The sequence below is a fragment of the Meleagris gallopavo genome, chromosome Z (assembly GCF_905368555.1).
Source record: "Meleagris gallopavo chromosome Z, MGAL_WU_HG_1.1, whole genome shotgun sequence".
In the NCBI taxonomy this organism is placed as follows: domain Eukaryota; kingdom Metazoa; phylum Chordata; class Aves; order Galliformes; family Phasianidae; genus Meleagris; species Meleagris gallopavo.
Window position 1 is genome coordinate 50584310 of NC_139435.1, and position 22566 is coordinate 50606875.

The 22566-nt window shown below is 35.7% G+C and overlaps 1 protein-coding gene across 14 annotated transcripts in view; it reads right to left on the minus strand.

The window, feature by feature from the left end:
- Positions 1 to 22566, minus strand: part of KIAA0825 (KIAA0825 ortholog) — a 223119-nt gene that overhangs the window by 119591 nt on the left and 80962 nt on the right. For all 14 annotated transcript variants that reach the window (XM_085214119.1, XM_085214123.1, XM_085214122.1 and 11 more), the window contains 4 exons: positions 19067 to 19257; positions 18193 to 18375; positions 10710 to 10820; positions 5237 to 5376 (listed from right to left, as the gene is read on the minus strand). In XM_085214119.1, coding sequence (XP_085070245.1) covers positions 5237 to 5376; positions 10710 to 10820; positions 18193 to 18375; positions 19067 to 19257 — 625 coding nt within the window. The remainder of the gene's footprint in view (positions 1 to 5236; positions 5377 to 10709; positions 10821 to 18192; positions 18376 to 19066; positions 19258 to 22566) is intronic.

Consider the following 22566-nt stretch of genomic DNA (forward strand, 5'->3'; position numbering starts at 1 on the left):
TCCTACAAACTGTACAGTCTTGGTAGTCCACTCTAACTGAAATAGTCCACTGAATGCAGGAAGTTGAAGAATAAGACCAATCATTTCATAATAAGAAAGCTCTCTTTCTCCCACTAATTTACTCAAACCAGTCATACGTTGTCTAACAAAAACAACCAAGAAAGCAGAAAAAGCAGTTCAAAAAAAGGAAAACCTTTCAAATTCAAATAATAAGATGAAAATTTGAATTGAATTTTCATTGTAATATTGAGCATAGTTTTTTTGTTAATTTAACCAAACTCCAGGAAGGAATTTGGTGAGATTTTAGACACTGCGAAACTGTTTTTGGAAAACAAGATGGAAGATTGCTTTGTTTAAAGAGATTAGTGATTTGATACCAAACTCAAATTTGTTTAATGCTAGTGGCACATGGAAATTTCAGGGTACAACCTCTTAAACTTTTCTAATGAACTTGGGGATATCAGTGAGTTCTTGAAAATAAAAAGAAGTACAACATAATTCTGTGAGAATTTTAATACATGTACCTTCTTACAATGAGTGTATATGTTGTTCTTTTAAGAAAAGGTCTTTCAGAATCCACTGGGAAGCCATTCTGAGACTAAACATTAAGAGAGATGCACACTTTCACCAGCTTTTCCTTTTTAAAAATATTACCTCCATATTTTATCAAGAGAAGGTGTGTGACGTTTGACAAGGGCTCTATTATTATCCAAAGGAATCCAAATTCCTATTTAATGCTTCAGAAACTCCATAAAATCTCTTTATTTTTTCCCCTAGCTTGTCCCTGAAAAATCAGCAAAATAAGTAGCATATCTAATTAAGATCCTTTTCCCATTGATCTTTCAGCTACAACTACTTCATTCCAGTACTTTTTTTTTTTTACCACACTGGTTATTCAAGTACAGTATCCACCAGAGTTAACTGGCCAGACAAGTATTTTGAGGAGACATTCCTTCCAAAATAGTTTTCTAATCTTTTGATGTTAGGCTGGCATGATATAATCTGCAATCACGAAGAAGTTAAGAAAACTTTGAGGTGGACTAGAGTCTATTTTTGCCAGGACTGCATTTAACTCATACTGAATAGTCCAAAAAGATCTGGAGCAATGACCTATCTCTGCGCATGTACATCAATTCATCTAAGAAACATGCTGTGCACTTCTAATGAGGACATGCTAAACTACAAGTTTTGTCAAAAAACCTGCACAACTACATTTCTCCAAAACCATGTGTGGCAGAACCACAACACTAGTATTTTTTTCAATTGCTCAGGAGATTTTGACTCAGGATTATTAAATCCAAACAGTTTTTGTAAGTACAAAAATAACTACCTTCCAATGCTTGAAACAGAAGTTTCAGATTTAGCCAGTGCCAAAGGTTTCTTTTTGGAAACAACAGTTCACTTAAGAGTGTACATTTTCTTTTACAATTACTTGCTATTTTAATAAAAGCTCAGATTTGTGAGGTCAGATAAAGTTATCACCTTTTACTCACTTTGAGCAACTCCGAAAAAACCCCAGTATACATTAACATTAAAACACTGCAACATGCATGGTGGCAGTTAAAGAACTACATCACAAAGGGCATTCAGTAATTGGAGTGAGAAACTCCAATTCCACACATATATTTTCAAGTCATCTCTCTTCATAGCAACTGGTTCATAAAAACTCAGTCTATGAAGACTCTTCATATCTATTAGTGCCTAGGAAGTTGGTTGATATTGCACTGCATAATTTTATTTTCTCAGTGGAAATGCTCCCCTTCTTGCCTCATTTGTGTGCGTAAGGCATATTATCTCATTTTGAAGCAACTCACATTTCTTTGTGTCCATTTACATATTTGCAGCCTTAACTGATTACTGAGTATTTTCAAATGCCACTATCAGTTACTATTTCAGGGTCAGGATACCATCTACTTTTAACTGTACAGACTATGCAAAAAGAACTTCTGTTAGTCTTTCCAGTAATTCATCAAGCAAGCCAAAAACATTAGGTAAAACTACCAGTGGCCTTGCCTTACTTTGAAAGCAGTTTCCCACTGGCATTAATTCTGTGCTGGGACAGTGAAGCTTAATACAGCTACTGCTTTTTTTGCTTTACTGCCTGAAGAATAACTTCTGGTTCTTGGCAATAAAGACTGTCAAGTGAGAAGTCAAAGACTGTTCTGCTGGCATCAAAGAATCACAGATTCACAGAATTGTAGGGGTTGGAAGGGACCCCCAGAGATCATCAAGTCCAACTCCCAAGTGGCATGCCATACATTTACAACAGTCTAGCAGAAACGTTCCGTTTACTTTCACCTTTCCCTTTTTCATATCAGCATCTTCTGGATTCAGTAAATCATATTATGCAAGCATTATTTTCTTTATTCCTCTATTATTTATTTCTTGTCAGAATAATCAACTTCTGTATCTTCCCAATAGGTGGTAGAGTAATTCTGGTAAAAAATTCCCCCAGGAAAATTGCAAAACTGTTTGCTTTGTCAGAAAACTAAAACAATACCCTGTATTCATTGTTTCTCCCCACAGAGGCATAACAAAGGTCCGTGGACCTTTAGTTCATTCAATAATATGTCTTAAAAAATTCTAAATGTTGTATCCAGAAAAAACAATTCTGAGTACATATTTTATTGTAATTAAGAGAAAAGAAATACAGCTAAATTATTTAGACCCTAGTTTAAGTAATAGAGATCCAGTATCCAAATCCAATTTTTCAACTACTTTTGTAAAAGTCCTCTTTCCCTAGTGATCGTACTCACTGGACACAAATAAGTGATTCAGTTTAGGGTACCCTGATTTATCACTTTTACATATGTTTGATGTAGTAATTTTATTTATGAGGACCATCCCAATTTTACGTATATTTTAAGTAGGTTTCTCTGAAGGTAATGCCTCCTATTTATTTCTATAGAAAATACTACGAAGAGCACTTGTAGTGGTGACACCACGTTCTCCAGTAATGGTTCAATCCAGGAAACTGTCATCTTCAGCACTGTACTTGTTCAGTGGGTCCTGACAAACTTCATACGGTGTTCTTTCTCCTGTGTGAATGTACGTGGAACTTGCCTGGTATAAACTGTGATTTCCACTGTTGCCACCATCATTTCCAATGCATTGAAGCTGAGATTCAGATCCATACAAAATTCCCTGGTCGCAATCCACCAATTTGTGCAGATTAACTGACAGTGACATTATTCATGTTGTAGTGTGACAGCTGTGAATGGCCCTCCAGATTGTAGCCTGTCTTTCACATTGCTGATATCACTGCTGAACTGCACCATTTACCACCTCACAGTGCTCAGATACACTGTTTGGTCTCTACCAACGTTCAGAAAATGTCAATGAATGTCATTGGATGTCATTTTATCCACATGGAAAAATCCAGGGACTCACCTTTCCTTCACCCACACTTCCAAGTCAGACACCATTCTGCCCCTCTGCTGCCATTTGTCACATGGCAAAAAAATGTAACCAAATATTGGTGGGAAGGTTCAACCTCTACTGGCATACCATCAGCATACAGCTCTGATGTTGTGGACCAATATAATTAAAGCAGGAAGCATTGCTTATATTTGCATACACAGTTTCAGTGGCTTCAACAAATACAATAATCCACTTACACCATCTATCAACATTAAATGATGCATCTGTGTATTCCCTAAAATACCACTTCTACTGAGACAACTTCCTAAATCTCAACAGTACTCTATACTATAAGAAATAAAATGTTATTCCTGACCCCAGGAAAAGAAAGTGAAAATGCCTTTCCAGTTCGAAAAATAATCAAGATAAAGATCATGGAGTTTTGTTATCAGCAAGGCAAGAAGTCAAGATCACTCAAAAGCTATTAAATACTGAACTTTTTATGTATTTATGCATATTATTAAGCATTGCAACATTTTATTGTTGATGAGTACATAATTCTGGAAGCCTTTATCTTACAGAACAAAAGAATCCTAAACTGTTATTACTAGTATCTAGCTATAGCTTATTAGACTGACTTTTCCTGTATTACATAACAGGTCACAGTATCAAAAATTTTAGCTTATCTAGCACCAGTTAAGCTGTTGCATAAGAGAAGCAATAAAAACTATAATCATTTTAACATTATATAATTAACCTTATTGAAGTTAATTTAGAAGATATGGATGATTGCAGGTTTCAACTTTATCTAAATTGAAATTTTAATCATATCAATACTGAAATTATGTTAATAAAGTCTTTATAAATGGCACATTTTTTAACTCATAGCAATATACATTTCCCTGCAGCTCAAGAAGTTGGCCAGTTAGTAGATGAAAATCCATTCTGTCACTTGATCATTCATTCTAATTTAAGCAGCCGGTGAAATTCAGTACTGTATAGCAGTAGGGTAAGAATATGATTCTGATAAAAAAAATTTGTCAGTCTTTGTAAAATATGACAGTTACTTGAATGGGCAAGTGAATGCAGCGTAGCTCTTAATAAGATGCATTACATAATTGGAAACAATGTTGTATCCCTGACAAATGTTAGACCGCCTTAAAACAAAATAATAAAATTGTTACATATTATTATGTGATCTGATAGTTTGATATGTAAGGAAAAGCATTTTGCTAAAGAAAGACTGAAACTGATACAGACTAATTCAATATTGATGCAAGATTTTGTCAAATGGGTGATTATTCCACTAACTTTTCAATGATCTGATCATTTGATGTAAAAGCTATTAGGAGGAAAGATGTGATAAAGTCTTATGCTTCAAACAATTAGTAGAAATATAAAGAACAATTATTTTCTTTGTCCTACTTTAATAAAAACATTCATGATAGTATTAACATGGGAAGGACATAAATGTACTGCCATAATACCTACAGTGACAAACATATAGCACAAACAAAACCTCTAAGCTTTTCACTGTAGAAACATAATTTTGAGGGTGATCTTTCAGAATATTAATCATTACCTTTAAAAATCTGCACAAAACAGTTGTGGTACCAACGCTCTGTTAAGTTCAATTTCACTTATACTCCTTCGCATTCATGATATCAGTTTATCAAATTGTAGTCTGTTTTGAAACTACGAATACTCAAATTGACTGAAAAGAAATCTCATTAAAAAAGCAATAAACCTTTCTTTTTCTTTACTTTCTTGAGCACTGTCCAACTGATAACTGGTATTCGAAAATATTTAAGTAGTTACAAATGAATTTGTGTTTCTCAGTGATATTCTTGTAAAGATCAGCAGCATAAGTACTTACTTGAACTTTTCAGTAAAATTCTCACCAAGAGACAATCATGATATAGTAAGGTTTCCAAGAGCAAGTTCAAATTACAGTATGGCTGGGATAAGAGAAGTTTCAGTTGACCTTGGGCTGCCATTTCTCTGACTGATGGACTCCTTTCAAAATGCAAGATAAAAACAGCATAATGTAGTTAGTTTATCTATGAAATTAATATCCCTAAAGTGCAGATGTAATGCTAACTCCCTTAAATGTCAATTCCTCCCAGATTAGTCTGAAAATGCTTTCATGATTGCTTACTTTAAGGCAGCTCAGGGAAGGAATTACATTTAATCTCAACTAGCTAAAAGCAAATTAACATTTGGTAGTCTGCCAAAGTTATAACTGATATAAAGGAACTTCACTTATCTCTTTCATGGAAACATGTATAGCCTTGTTCCACTAGGCAAAAAGGATTTTTTTGTGCTTGAATAAATCTAGGGCTATTATTCTTTAATTTACTATCATGTTAATTGTTTATTGCTCCGAAGTATCCTAAATTAAGGATATGAATCTGTTAATTAAAAAACAGAGAGAATGCTCAAAGGTCTGCGAGATTCCGCTTTATGCTGACCAATTTTTAGACATCATGAAAAATAAACCTGAAATATTAGATTTGTTGGATTGCGTCTTTGCCGCAATCCAACAAATTGGGATGTGAGAAACAATGCATTAGAATTTAAGGAGACTGTCATTTCCCATTTGCTGTTCCACATTCTCCAAAAGTTTAGGTATCCAAACAAATCTCCCAGGGCTTCTTCTGAATTCAGCTGATGTCCAACACCAACCATCAGACTCAAACGGGAGTAACTAAAATAATCATGGACTTGTCTTTCATTTTCATCAAATGCTTTCTGAGCTCAGTAACCAACCTCGTTGGGACCAGAGTTTCTAGTTTCCCCTCCTGGCTGTTCTGCCTCGGAAAGAGCAGTGTATCTGAGATACCCAGCCTTGCAGAGGATTGTCCTCTTTCCAAATGCCCTTTTGCTGTTTTCTGGATGACTTATGGCACCAAAAGGTCTGCACAGTCCTGCAAGCTGTGTCTGTGTCGGAACTATGGGTTAAGTAACTAAACAGGGAAAGTCTATTGCTGATCACAAAGTGGAGACTGTCAGTCCCTTAGATTATTGTACTTTCTATTCTATTCTATTCTTTCGGACTTAAAAAAAAAAAATTTCAAAATCAAGTTGTGAGTAAATTTTTCCAAGAAAGCCTTTGCCCCTTATTAGCTGACACACAAATGACTTTCAAATTTATATAAGATTTGTAAGGTTTAAAAAATTTCATTCTGATTGATGTTTAGCTATCCTATTTATTCATTTTGGCTGTAAGTTTACACAATAATAGTTGCTAACTTCGAAAGTTTATCCACTGCATATGTAAGCACTTATGCATATAAATTTTACACACACCAGTGTAAAATCTACATATGCCTCAGTGCATAAACTATGCATGCATAAACATTATCTGCCAGTACACACACAACACCTTCAACACTAGCCTTTCTTAGGAGCTACGTTTCCCTATCAGAAAAGAATTAATATTCATCTGGACATGTACTCTATGTGTCATTTGTATGCAACTATTTGAATAAAACTAAAATGGGTAAATGTGGCTATATTATATTTCACATTTCTGTGACCATCTGAGCAGGACAAGCGTGCCATCACACAATTCAGTTTGAAAAAAGCATAGATGACCCCACAAAAATTCCACTGTTCGTTCAGTGTTGCTGTACAGACAACATATCTAATATAATTCAACAAGACCTGGAAAAGAAAATGTCAGTTAACATACTTAACTGGTTTAGTCTGTCACATCTATGTTTCCATTGACAGAAATATGTCTTGTTGGTAATCTAAATGCAATATTTCAGGAAAGAAAATCTTCCATATACAGTGTAAACTCATAGATCTTGCAAGGCAACCTTGAAGCAATCTAAGAAAACCATAATTCCATAAAGGCACTTTGCAGAAGGACCTCTAAATCACACTATTACACTAAAACTTTATAATTAATAATGTAATAATAATTCAATTAAAAGACTATTTTACACAGATTGGCCTTTGAGATTTTAACAGTAAATCTGATCCACATGAGTAGATAAGCAACATACATGGCATTAAAACTCATGTACATATTTTTTTTAATTTTCATCTGATACATTAGATATAATCCTTGAGAATGTACTACTGGCTTAACAATGATATTTTTGCACATAAGCATGTATTGGATTCTAATAACATTTATCAAAATTATGTACATTATGCATTTAAATCTTGATAGAACTTGCAGCCAGAATAACTTTTTCAAATTTAGAACATATATTGTAATCAAACTCAAGATTAGTTATATGTACATATATTCTACTGCTTTTTAAGAACTACATAGCTGTTTGTAAACACAATTTAAATTCAAACTATTCACCAATTTTAGTGCTCTGCCTGAAACTAAACTCGACATTTCAGAAAATCAGTTAAATTATATGGGCCAGTTTAATTTTGTTTATCTTCTTCCTTGAATGCAATGGTATGAAATACAATAAGGTCAGTTACTGCTTTCAAAATATAAGAAAAGGAACAGCTTCGGTCAACTAGATTAATGATGGATAATATTTTAAATGAATTCAGAAATAAATGCCATTTTTAGAATATTTGAGTTGAAATAAAACTTGTCTGTCATTAACCAGATGGGAAGTTATCATGTTGTAATATACACCCATTCTTGGCTCTACAAGCCTTTTGCAAATTGAAATGTACAATGGTGTGACTCACTTGGAGGAAAAATAAAATATAGCAGACATTCCCTACAGTCATGAAGCTAGCACCAATAAATGCACTGAGAAGTTTTGTAACGCGCATATGGAGAGGCATATGTTCTCCCATCTTCGTAACTTAGTACTAGTGAAAATAAGACTAGCCTCAAAAAAAGTGACAAAAGGTGAAGTACATATAAATATCACACAGAAATGTTCAGTTTTGTACAGTAGAAAAAAAAATAGAACTCTCATTTGCAAATGATATGATTATAAATCCCAAATGAAGCAAATAATGAATCACAATTACCACTAAAGGAACTATAATGTAAATTATAATCAGTAATCCTTTAGTTTGATAATCAACTATATCATCTTAGTATACAAGATGGGAAAAGAATACCTTAAGTGATAAGATCAACATTTCATTAGGCAAACAAAGGTTAACTCTACTTAACATTAAAAAAAAAGTCAAAGTCAAGTATATTAAAACAAAACAGACTGTAACCATATCAGTATATGAGAACTAATACAGAAAAAATTACTAAGTAGTGAATCTGTAAACAAAATTATTTCAAAGTAGTTCTTTGTCCTGAAATTAAACCTAGAAAGAGCAAATAATTTTGTGCCAGGTTACAATCCTTGAAATTTGGTAAAAATAATTAGGCGCCCATAGCTGGGAGGTAAACAATAGCCTCTGTTTTCAATTTTGTTCTACATATTGAATACTTTTATTCAAAAAGTAGAAAGAAAGAACATAAAACAATCTACGAAGAATCAGATTCCACTAGTTAATAGTTCTCTGCAATATGTAACCATAATGGATCTTGTTGATATCCTAAATGCATTATTTCAAGAAATAATCTTCCATGTACAGTGTGTAAAACAAGTAACAAATCATAGCACCCCTGGACACATTGCTCAAAATTACTTAGCATACAGATTATTTCATCGCTTTTTTTTCTAAGCAGCTGAAAGGCTTGCTGTTAATAGGTGATGCTAAATATTTTACCATTGCAGTTCACCAAGACTGTTCACATACATGGACTGTCTTCACATAGGAATGCTAACTATAAATTCTCAGATAAGTACTTTCTTTTGGACTCCTCATTTTCCCATATAAACTTGACAGAGAAGACACCTAGAGGGTCAGAAAGATGTATGTCTTCTCACTTTTCATCCTGAGAAAATACACAAAACCCTGGATAAGTCCAGAGTCCTTTTTTGCTATTTATTAATGATAAATCTGTCCTGAACAACACCTGTAAAATTGTAATTCCGTCTCAAAAAAAGAGAAATCTCACAGAGTGAAATGGTACCTACATTATGTTTAGATGCTTTAGTGCAGCAGAGGATAATGTCTTGTAATGTCATATTCCAAAACTAGCAATACAAACTAAAATTTAAATTCTGAACACTGGCTTTGGATTAGAAGATGAAAAAAAAGAAAGTGAGTCTTTAATTCTCAGAAATAGAGTACATATCTCTTTCAGTGATCATGTCAATCTCTCCCCTACATCCTCCCTTCTCCTTTCTCTCTACCTATGCAAGAATTACAAAATCACTGGCTAATTTCACTGAAATTTGATTAAAAGGCAGAAATTCCACAAATACATTATCTTTCAAGACCTAGAAAAACTTAAACTACTACTTTCAGTGCAAAAAAGGACACAGTTTTAATTCAGCTAATCTCTGTTAATATCAAAGACTGTCTGGTCTTTTGGTTAGTCAGTCATACAACTTTGACTCAGTCACACCATCTATTGCATCTTGTTCAGTGGGTATCAGAGGCATGGGGAAAGGAGAGAGCAGAAAATTAGAGACATGAAATTAGGGGCGAGGGTTATGGAAAGTAAGCAGAATATGCTACATAGCATGGGGTAAATACTGTAATGGGAATGATACAAGATAAAAAGTAATAAATCCACAGAACATAGGTCTTCAATAAGTTACCTTTCACTTGATAACATATTCCTCTATAATATAAAAATACTTTCTCAGAAAACAGAAACAACTCACAAAAGCAGCTTTTCATGAAAATGGAAAGTGAAAATCTCTCAGGAAATAACTTTTGAAGAGGAGGAGGAGGTGAAGGGTTTAGGAGAGGATCTAAACTGGTGTGGGAGTGCTTTAAGTTCAAAATTAGAAAGGGAATGACAGCACAGCTGGTAGCATATGTCTCATATGTAACTTGTCATTACACGCAGTGACACAGAAGAAGAAAGTAAGCATTTTTCTCCAATCATGCAGTAATCACCCCCAAAATATCGACTACTACCAAAAAGTATATATTTCAATGTGATATTTTATATATCAGACCTTTTTTTAACTAGCAATCACAAGTAGAAATACATTCTTTACCTCTCCTTTAATTCTTATTCTTTGAGAACTGCACCTGTGCTGAACTACTATACTGCTAGATACTCTTTATGCAAGAAAACCTTAAATATAATTCAAATATCAAACATAATGAACATATGGGCAAAAAAACCTCTACTGTGCACTGCTTTCAATAAGACCATTCTTATATTCTTAATTTCAAAGACTAGAGAAATCTGCAAAGAATTTCAAAAAAAATGCTTACGTGTAGTTTCATCAGAATATCAACTAGACATGCATTCAGATATAATTTTTTGAAAGTATTTGATTAACATTGACTATCTGGTAGTTCTTTTACAAACAACTTTTGATACTCACTTTGGTAAGGAAGGGCTGGATGATGGTATGCAAAATAACCAATGTAACGGATGATAAAAGCCTTTAGAAAAAACATGAGGAAGATGTTCTCCAGAATTGTTCACAAGTGTCCTGAAAAAAAAACCACAAATTTTTCTGAATTACATGGAAGACTGGAAATAGATTTGGAAAAATAATTCCTTTCTATTGCCCTTTTCTCTATTCAAAATATGTGTATCAGATTATCAATACTTTTCTCACAAACGAAAGTAAAATATCTTTTGAAATGACAATGGTTATCTTCTGTATAGCATGCAAGTTGACACAGACTGAAAAAAAATAAGATTTGCATCTCCTGCATCTTCTTCAGTGCTATCTATATTCAGATATAGAATAGTAGTTGAAAAATCTGCAATTTTCAAATTTAACGACTGCTGAAAAAGTAGTTAAGCTAGTTTTATGTCACTTCTACTCCGTTACTGCTCTTACATAAAGAGTGTGAGAGGACAAAGTCAGATGTGGAACAGACCCAGGGGTGTTTGTTGATGCTCGGCTGAACATGAGCCAGCAGTGTGCCAAGAAGGCCAATGGCATTCTGACTTGTATGAAGCATAGTGTTGCCAGCAGGAGCACAGAAGTAATTGTACCTTTGTACTCAGCCATGGTGAGGCTGTATCTCGAGTACTGTGTTCAGTTTTGGGCTCCTCACTACAAGAAAGACATTGAGGCCCTGGAGTGTGTCCAGACAAGGGCAACAAAGCTGGTGAGGGGTCTGGAGCACAGGCCTTATGAGGAGCAGCTGAAGGAGCTGGGATTGTTCAGTCTGGAGAAGAGGAGGCTCAGGGGAGACCTTATTGCTCTCTATAACTACCTGAAGGGACGTTGTAGTGAGCTGGGAATTGGCCTCTTCTCTCATGTAACTGGTGATAGGACGAGAGGAAATGGCCTCAAGTTGCTCCAGGTAAGATTCAGGCTGGATGTTAGGAAACACTATTTCTCTGAAAGAGTGGTCAGGCAGTGGAATGGGCTGCCCAGGGAGGTGGTGGAGTCATTGATCCTGGAGGTGTTCAAGGGGTATTTAGACACTTTTTTTCACAGTTTCATGTAATTAGTTAAGAAGTACAGTTACAATGCCTGTGAAGGCTTGCCTATGTGACTCCAGATGAAACAAGAGATAAAATTACACTGTTCAGTAAGAAAGACGTGTATACAACTATCTGGATTCCTTCACTGGTTTCTGAACTCATGCAAAATACAGGGTAATTTATTTGGATATTACTTTTTCTGATTAATTAAAGCAAGTAGGACTTTTAAATGATCTCAGGTAAGCAATATCAGAGCAGAAAGGTTAGCATATAGTAAATTTTTGCTCTTTGTGAATTCATGAATAATAGAAGACAAAATAAATCAGATAAAGGGAATACTTAGATTGAAAATAATTAAAGATAGTAATTTCAACAATCTGAAAATATTCCAGAAAAAAGTAACCTTGTGTTATCCTCCAAAATATTTCTCAAAACATAGCAAAAGACACAGCTACAAGATGTTCCTACTAGAAAGAATGACAGATACTTGTCTTCCAATGCTGCATGAAATGTTTTAGAAGCTTTTGGGCTAATGCAGTTTATTAAGTATGGTTTCTTAGCTGAGACATGAGGACAAGCACAGGGTAGATTCTGAGGCATAGAGCAAAACCTCTATGAATTTTGAAACTGACATGGAGAAAATGCAATGGCTTTAAATGCTTTTTAAAATTTAGAGTACCTTCAAATACTATTAAAAAAATGAAGCATCTAGTGATAATAAAACCTTGGTGCCAGCAATACTCAGTGTCCACTGCTGGCTATGCAGATCTTGCCAGGAAAGCAGATCAGCTCTGTGCCAGACAGCTTAATTCAACTACTCTTCTGGCAGAAATATAATAATAGGTAGTAGGAAATTTGTTTTGACTACAAGATATGTTAAAGAAGCTGTCTATATAGTCTCAAAGCAGTGGATAGCACCTGTGAAAGTATTTAATACCATGCCAAGATTCCAAGTTACAGTAGTTTTGTTCTTCTGTAGAGTATGACAAGGTGATAAATGATCTTTTAAACCTCAGTGTGGGCGTAAAATAATGAAATGCCAACAAGGTGCATCACGATGCTTACAGACTTTGAAGAATTTAGTTCTTTATAAGAAAAAAACAAGACTACGAAACAACCTCATGAACTGTAGCTCACATATTAAAATTATAAATAATAATTCAGGTTTTTATACTGAATGACAGATATTTTCACCCAGTATGTTGCAATTTTACCAATAGAAGCTCTACATTCTTCTTTCATAATTTGCATCATTGACCTGATTTCTTGTTGAAAAAATAAGATATAATAATTTGTAACAAAAAACCATAAAAAGCAGAATCCACCTTGCTTTATCTGATCTTCAAAAACAGAAAAAAATGCAGTCTCCTAAGACAAATGAATATTGAAAAAGCACAAGAAAAATAAATCTGCTTCAACTTGAGTAACTCAACCTGGTGCAGAAGAAAGCTTGCTTTCTAATAGATCATTTAATTCTAGGGGAAAAAATAGAGAAGAAGAACTGTGCTGGATTCTCCTGCAAAACACAGAAATAGTGTTTTGATCCAAAAAGACTTGATCTGAATAACTGATAGTGACTTTGTGTGCATGGTGAAGGACTAAAATCCTCTTTTTTTGGATCAGTAGTCAGAAAATAGTTACATCTGGTAGGATTTAGGACCATATTCTGAATGTCACTATTGCTCAACAGCTTCCTAAACTACCTGGACAGATGTGGGCATACAGAATACACACTTAGAACATTTGCAGATTATGCTAAACTGGAGCAAAATGATAAGGTAGTTTAAGCAATAAAGTTCTGTACAAAAGATTACAGGGCCAACAGAAAACTCACAAAGTTCACTGAGGTTATGTGCATCTTTTTCCTCCAGCAACAGAATACTAATAACTGATACTAGACATTAACTGAGTAACTTTACATATGAACTGGGGTTTATGGCCTGCAGAGTGTTGAGTATGATATAACAGTGTAGTCTCATTAAAAATAACATAAAATGTACATAAACTAAGCTGCCTTAGGAGGAGCACAGCAAGTAAACTGAAGTACAAAAGTTGCTCTGAAAGTAGTGCTTCCTATTTATTTCCATGGAAGCTACAACAGATACAAAGAGCAAAATGACACTATTTGATAGAGACACTCTTCATCGTGTGGTGTGACAGCTGTGAATGGCTGTCTGGACTGTGACTTGCCTTTCACATAGCTGTTACTACTGCTGAAACGCACCACCCACTGTTTCCCTCTGTTCACATAACTGTTTGGTCTCCATCAACCTTTAGCAAGTGCTGATGAATGTTAGTGGGTGCCATTTTTTCCACGTGGAGGAATTAAATGACAACCTTTGCTCCATGCACACTTCCATATCAGAACTGCATTCTGTCAAACTGCCCCTCTGCTGTCATCTGTTGCATGGCAACAAAACATACCAAATATTGGTGGGAAGGTTCAACCTCGACTGCTACACCACCAAGATATGCCTCCGATGTTGTGGACGAACATAATAAAGCATAAAGGAGGCATTACTTTCAGAGCTGCCCTCATAATTGTCTTCTACTTGGTGCCATTTCAATTAAATAACTGAAAGATCAAACGTCATCATGCGATCTTTCTCAAATATTTTCCAACAATCTTGGAAATCCAGAAAGGTCCCCTGGAAGATGGCAAATGATACCTTCACTTTAAAGAAATGCAAGAAATTAGATTCTGGTAATTACCAGAACCACTTCAATCTCACTTTAGTCCTGATAAAATTTTGGAGAAGATTATTCTGGGAGTTACTGAAAAACACTTGAAAGACAATGTAGTTATTGATGACAGCAACATGGGTTCACAAGGGGAAAGTTTTGCTTAACTAGCTTACTTTCCTTTAACAACAACGTTATCCATCTAGCTGACAAGAGAAATGAGAAAACATGATCTCTTGGGGTCACTAAAGCTTTCAATGCCATCTCTTCTCTCACTGAATCCCTCTGGACTCAGACCCTCAGACCCTCTGCTCGCCTGGTTGGCAGCAGTGGGTCTGCTGCACCCCAGGGTACACTGGGCTCCAGGGCACACTTGTAGCCTTACATACAACTTGCTGTCATCCAAAACACACAGTTCCCTTCTGCGAGGCTGCTCTACAGTCTGTACAGTCCCCACATCTGTAAATATAGCCAGAGTTGATCTGCTCCAGGTGCACAATTCAGCCCTTGTTCTTGTTAAAACTTCATGTGGTTGGTGATTGCCCAGCCCTTCAATTTGCCTGTATCTCTCTCCTAGGCCTCTCTACACTTGAAGGAATCAATGCCTCCTCCGAGTTCAGATCGTGATCTTCAGATCTTCCTGGAAGTGTTCACTGGAAGGTAGGATGTGGCTTTGATCAACCTGATTTAGAAGGAAGCATCTGTGCCCTTGGCAGGGGAGCTGGAAAGAGATGGTTTTAAAGGTCTCCTTCAAGACCTACTGTGATTTTTTTATAATTTAGAAAGGCCATAGAAAGAGCAGAGAGAAACAATATATGCAAAAAGTGTGAGTGCTAACATCTGGTGGCCCAAGATTCATAGGTGAATTTAAGAGCACGTCTAAGCATGCTTACCATACAGAGAACACATTCCAGGCAAGGGCATAGAATATGCCCTTAGCATATGAGGGTTCCCTCAACCTTTCTTCATAGGACAGGTTCTCCAGCCTTTGGTCATCTGTGTGGCCCTCCTCCGGACTCCTTCCAAGAGCTCCATGGCTTTCTTAGACTTAGGGCCCCAGACCAGGATGCAGTATTGCAGATGGGGCTCACAAGAGGTGAGTAGAGGGGGAAAATCCCTTCCCTCTCCCTGCTGGCCATTCCTTTTTTAATGCAGCCCAGAAGACAGTTGGCCTTCTGGACTGCAAGCACACACTGCTGGCTCATGTCCAGCTTCTCATCCACCAGGACTCCCAAGTCCTTCTCTGCAGGGCTGCTCTGAAGGATATCTTCCCCCAGTTCGTACCTGGGATTGCCCCAGCCCAAGTGCAGCACCTTGCACTTGGCCTTATTGAACCTCATTAGTTTCTCATGGACCCACTTCTCCAACCTATCCAAGTCCCTCTGGATGGCTTCCCTTCTCTCCACTGTATCAACTGCTCCACTGAGTTTGGTGGCGTCTGCAAACTTGCTGAGGGTGCACTTAAAGACATCATCTGTGTCACTGATGAAGATGTTGAAGAGCACTGGTCTCAAGACTGACCCCTGGGGGCCTCCACCCTGACACAGAACCATTAAGTGAAACCCTTTGGCTGAGATGAGCCAACCAGTGCTTAATCCACCGAACATTCCATCCTTCAAATCCACACCTCTCCAATTTACAGAGAAGGATGTGGTGAGGGACTGTGTCAAAGGCTTTGCAGAAGTCCAGGAAGATGACATCTGTTGCCCTTCCCCAATCCACCGAAGCCATCAATCCGTCACAGAAGGCCATCAGATTGGTCAGGCACGATCTGCCCTGGCTATCTCAGATCACCTCCTTGTATGTGCCTTAACATAGCTTCTAGGAGGATATGCCCCACAGTCTTCCCAGAGGTGAGGCTCTCCAGCCTGTAGTTCCCAGGGTCTTCCTTTCTTCCTTTCTTAAAAATGGGAGTAATGTTTCCCTTTTTCCAGTCACCCGGAACTTCACCAGACAGCCACGATTTTTCAAATATGATGAAGAGCCATCTCTTTCATAATCCTAGGGTGGATATCATCCAGCTCCATGAACTTACTTATATACATTCAACTGCACGAGGAGGTCTTGGACATGTTTCACAGTTACAGTGAGATGGAATCCACTCCCCACACCCTGACCTAGAGGTACAGGTCCTGGCACAGATAGGAAGCCCATCCACCCATGAAGACTGAGGCAAAGCACTCATTGAGTACCTCAGCTTTTTCTACATCTGAGGAAGCCAGCTCCCCATTACATTTTGCCAGAGGGGGAACACTCTCCTTGGCCAGTCTACTCCTGCCTATGCACCTGTAGAACCTCTTCTTGTTATCCTTCACATCACTTGTGTTGTGAAGTTCAGCTCCATCTGTGCATTGGCTTTCCTAATGCTCACTCTACACACATGGACAACAGCCACAAAAGTGCAAGTACTTAATCTGTAGCATAACTATAATGCCTTATTCTCTCTATTGGCACTTTGCACTGGAACTCAATAAGTTCTGAAGTGAGAACAGATTTTTTATCATTATTACAGATTAGCAAAGGAAACTAGAATAGCTATGAGGGACAGATTACACAAATTACTTATTTTAGGCCATAAACCTAAGTACTATCACAAAGGAAAAATAGCATGATAAAACTAAGTGAAAGCAGTTACAACTAACACAATGTCTACTGCTGTCTCCATTACTTTTGCCACAGTAAGATTAGTCTGTTAACTGGTTACATTCCCTAATGCAGTCTTTACAATGAGCCTGAGTTATTTCAGATACAGCCCATTTTTGCATGTTCCACATTGCTCACATACGACAGTTAAAGAAGCTTAAATGCAGAAGGTCTCCACCCTCCTCCACTAGTAATATTAAAAATATTTTTATTTAAAATAATACGATAAAAGCAAGTTGAATGGAATTTGGCTTTTTATTTTTTAAACATGTGATCTCTCTTTGTATTGCCTCTTGCACAGAATTTACAGCTGAATATTAAGACCAAAACAAATGGAAGACACAGACATAATTTCAGTGCAGCAAGCAATGTCTCTTTTTGTTTGCATTTGTAGCTTCTGAAGACTTCACTTTAAAAAGATGGGAATTTTATACTCTTTTAATACTCTCTAAATACTCTTTAAAATAAATATTTAAGATTTGCTGACACTCACTCTCATGTAGCCAGATGACGATTAAAGAAAATTATGTTCCTTTAAATTCTAGCACTCACAAAGTTATTCTGGAATGAAAACAGAACACAGCTCACTTTGAAGCTGAAGGTAGGTAAATCAGAACTAGCAATAAGACAAAATATTTCAACTGTATGAATCACTGATTCCTTCAAAATCTTTTCAAAGGCTTTAGTACTATAATAGTAAGTGCTTTTAATTTAATATGAATGTGTTTCTAACAAAACCTGTCTGCAAAACAAGTTGTAAATTTGGGTAAAAAATAATAAAATTTTACTGTTTGTGTTACAGAAGAAATAAAATCTCAAAATCAGTGTTATCTTCTCTGTTGTCATCATCAGAAAAATGTGTAATTTAAGGATTTGGTCCAAAGCTAACAAAATCCCAGGAGACATAACAGATCTTTAGACAACATCAAAAAGATGACTTCAAGACCAAATCAATAAATAGTCAAAGGTTATAAAATAGTTTCAACAGTGTTCACTACATTTGTATTTCAACACAATCACTCATCTTGCCAGTATATCAATGTAAGTTTAAGAACAATTTTTTCTCTGAAATAGAATGTTTAGTTCATACTCACTCATACAAATTTTTCAGTGGTGAAGTTAAAATAGCTAGCACAGAGAGCATGTTATTGCAGTGGCTATGTATTTTATAGATCTTGAGATCTCTGTCTTCATGTGGATTCAGAAACTCCTGGACTGAGCTGCAAACTGACCACAGCATATTTTCAGTGGACATCAAAATTGCTGCAATATCTATTCTGTAGAAATAAAAAGGGAAAATAATATTACTTAGATACATCAAAATAATGGTAAATTTGAGTTAAACAGAGTTCTCTTCTGACAAACAAAAATGCCTGAATTATAGCAGGGACTTGAAATCGCATCTTCCATCAGTGCCTGTTGTAGAAATTCTGAACTCACTGTACTGAAAATATGCAGCTATGTTACAAAAAAGATTTTACTAAAACTAGTCAACAAAAGACTTGCAAAATATGGAAATGCCTTCTTAAAAGGATGATACTACTAGATGGGAACAACTTACTTTCTACATTACAATTAACAAAAATTATTTTAGATTTATTCATGATAAAATAAAAATAAAAAGAGCATATACATACTTCTTGTATTTTCAAATCTAATGGGAAGAATAAAGTAATGATAAGTGAATTTAATCTTGAATTTTACAAAACACTGTCAGGCAATACATTTACTATCTGGAAAATTCCTGAGTCAGCAATTGGCTGCCTCTTTATATTGACTGGCAGAGTATCACAGGACTTGAACATACAAAATCCACTGAATTAAAATGATCCTTAAAATAGATATATTATGTCTATACCCTCATTGTGATTATTATCATTTAATTTGAATCACATCAGTGTATAACAGGAAACTAAGGCTTATGAACTTTAGCCATTAAAAAGTGTGCATTAAATATAAAATTATTACCTGATTTGTGGTGTTCGCTTATAACTAGGACAGGCTTGGGAATATCTGGAGGACAGCACATCCAAAGATTGCTCTAGCACATCTGTAAGAATCTCCTTGGCTAACTTGGGAGGTAGAATAGTCCATAGATCATGATGAAGAGAACAGCAGAAGTAATGCCACATCTGGACTGAGAATGAGCATCTTTCACCCTAGCAAAACCACCATACATTCAATAATAGAAACACATCCTCCAAAATGTCAATTCAGTTTCTGTTAGTTTTATTAATTCAATCTGAAAGGAAATAGCTAAAGTGTTCCAGGCATACAATGACCAAATAAAGGTCCTTGACAAGATGTGAAACATCTTTACTTCAGCTGCAAAACTAGAGTTCTGACACAGAACTAAACCACAGCCTACTATATCCCTATTTGACCTGCTCTCAAAGCCTACAGATTGTCAAGTCCATAGTATATCCAAGAAGTACTAATTTGAATCCATGCATAAATAATTCAACTAATATCTGTTCAGAAAATAGTACTAGGAAGAAGTTGAAACAGATAAATGCCTTGAGCTTTCACCTCCTACGTTCCAATGGAACTGAGAAATATTTTAAGAATTTAATGATATTTTTGCATTATCAAATATGAAAAATAACATTTTAAGAGTTTGACAACATTCTTCTCTAAACAAAACAATCTGGTTTCTTTTTAAACATGCTATTTTGGTAGGATACTGGAAACTGTCATTATTCAGTATTTCACTGTCAGTATGCCATAACATAACCTCTATTGAGGGGTGGTAAATTATGACAAAGTACTGACGAACTTTGTGACCACTGCCTTAGTCATTAAATTTATGATTGATGTAGGTGTCTGAAGCATCTCATTTAGGAAAACAAACAAACAAACAAAAACCAAACCAAAACAGAAAAAACACCATATTTGATTTACCTGGTTTCACTAAGATAGAAAAGCTTACTACAGGTAACTACAAAGGAAAAGTCTTTGCCTAATTTTTGTCACACATAGAGCTAGTGACATCTTAGAACTGTTTTCAAGCATATTCTAACTAGTCTCTCTGATACTACAGTTAAGCATTAGGCATGTGTTTCGAAATAAGTGAAATAGAACAGTCTTATAATGATCAAAAGTGAATGAGGAATGAAAGAAGCTATAATACAGAAATTTCTTTTTTTTGTATTTTTCCTATATGAAAAAAGTTTAAATATTTTCACAGGTTATAGTCAAACAACATTATGAGAAAGTATGTTTAATTCATAACTCAGCTCCTAGCATAATTTAATCACTTTGCATATATGAAAAGTTAATAACAAATTATCTAAGTGTGGATTTCTTAATATTATCATTATTACTATCCAGATTAATTCCAGTACAATTTCTCCAGAAAAAAAAAAAAAACAAAAACAAAATCACGCCATAAATCTATCTTACAGATATTTTATTAGCACTTCCCATAGTTTGTAAAAACTTTTCTGTTCTTATAGAGTAAACCTGACAGGTATAAAGTAACTACTCCTAACAGAAATTAATTCATTTACATAACAACTTCAGCTTATAAAAATAATTCTAACAATTTATCCCTCTCTCCCCAAAATGCAGACTTAACAATCAGAAATAAAATTCTAACTGAACTTTCTAACGCAGGGCATTTATTTTTATAAGTAACTGAATGTTGGCAAGTTTCAGTTTCTAACTATAAACACAAATTATTTTCTTTGCTTTATTTAATTTAAAATGGTAAATTGAATAACACTGCTTTTCTAACATTACACCACCACTGCAGAAGCAACAGTTAAGCTGATTTAATGGGATTGATTCCCTTTTTCTGACTGTTTTTTCTATTTGTTGCCATTTCTAGGCATTTCTACTGGTAAACATCTGTTATTTTTGCAAGCTTCATGTAATACAAACAGATGTGAGCTTTTATTTAGCTTATACATCAGGAAAAAAGCAGCTGTGCTTTATTACATAAGCCACTCAAATATTATCTTTGAACAGACAATTCTTTATTCTTTGTCTATTAGAAAACATAAGTTCCTAAAGCTCAGCAGATGTCTCCTACACTAAAAGCTCCATTCCGAAACATAATCTGGAGAGCTGGCGCAGTGGCACAGTGGGTGTTCAGTGCACTCTGTCAGAGAGATACTGAACCCACAGTTTCATTCCCTGACAGTTTAGATTAAGTGCTGCATGGGAATTCTTCTCATAAAGTTCAGTTCAGTTCTCACAGTACCACAAAATCTGTCAAAAACTCACTGTTGCATCATAGTGATCAGGATCTCTGTATTCAAGTTCTAATTAAAATTCTAATTGTAACAATTCTTTTGGCTTTGCTTTTAATTCCAATTACCACCATTAATTTAGGTGTGTGTCAGAAGGACATATGGTCAGGTTCTGAAATAGGTTACAGAATGTATTTAAAACAGACTTTATTCATTTTTTAGCAACAGAGAAAAAAAAATAATGCTTTGTATTATAGGCTGCAATAAACATTTGTTGCCAGTCTTCTTCTCTCTCATTACCATTGTAAAAATAAATAAATAACTGGAGATGGAAACTACAGCTCTGTACAATCAAAAACAGACACTTTCACCCTCTTTCTTCTTTGCCCTTCTCTCTTTGGTTTCTTCTTCTTTCAGAATGATTGCAAATCAGGATAAGTCAAGTCGTTTTACTTGTCACTGCAGAATTAGTGACTAGTAGGGAATGGAAAGGAAGGATATCCCATATTCTTTCTAGTACCATTTTGCAGAATCACAGAATGTCAGGGATTGGAAGGACATCGAAAAATCATCTAGTCCAATCCCCCTGCTGGAGCAGGAACATCTAGATTTGAACACCTTGCATTACTGGGGAAAAATAAATAAGTCCATGTGATCCTGAGATGTAGCCTTGTCAGTTAGTTTGTTATTAAGCATGTGACAAAAGAATGAGAAAATAAGCAACAAAATATTTGGCTTAGTTTGTGGGAGAATATGGAAATGTATTTTTTTCTTTTTGAAATTGCATTTAGGATTTGCAAATGATTACTTATTCTTTTGAAGCTGTATGTAACACTCAAAAATGGGAGGGCAGAGAGGAAGGGGTAGTGATGGTCCCAAACTAAACCAGATTCAAGAACTGGGTTACTACAGAGATGAGCAGAAGGAGGAAAGCCGAGTGTAGCTTCCCCTTAAAAAAGGAAGGTTATGATGCTGTTTGCAACAAGGGATCCCACTGAGAAAGGCCTGAGAGCCACTGATGCATACAAGGGTATGTGTGTGCCTTTAGAGAGCAGCACCTCATTCCCAGCACTCCTTGCCTGCCCTTGATGACTGGGAAGGTCTTTTGGCTGTTGTCCATGCTAGTTTTGGGTTGTGAGCTCAGCAAGATCAGGCATGACTCAATAGGAAGAGCCTCACACTTCCTGCTTAGTTTAGAACTTGGAAGGAACCACCTTTCACAGCTAGAAGTTTCAGTTAGATGTTGCCTTTGTAACAGGCAACGGATTTTAAGCC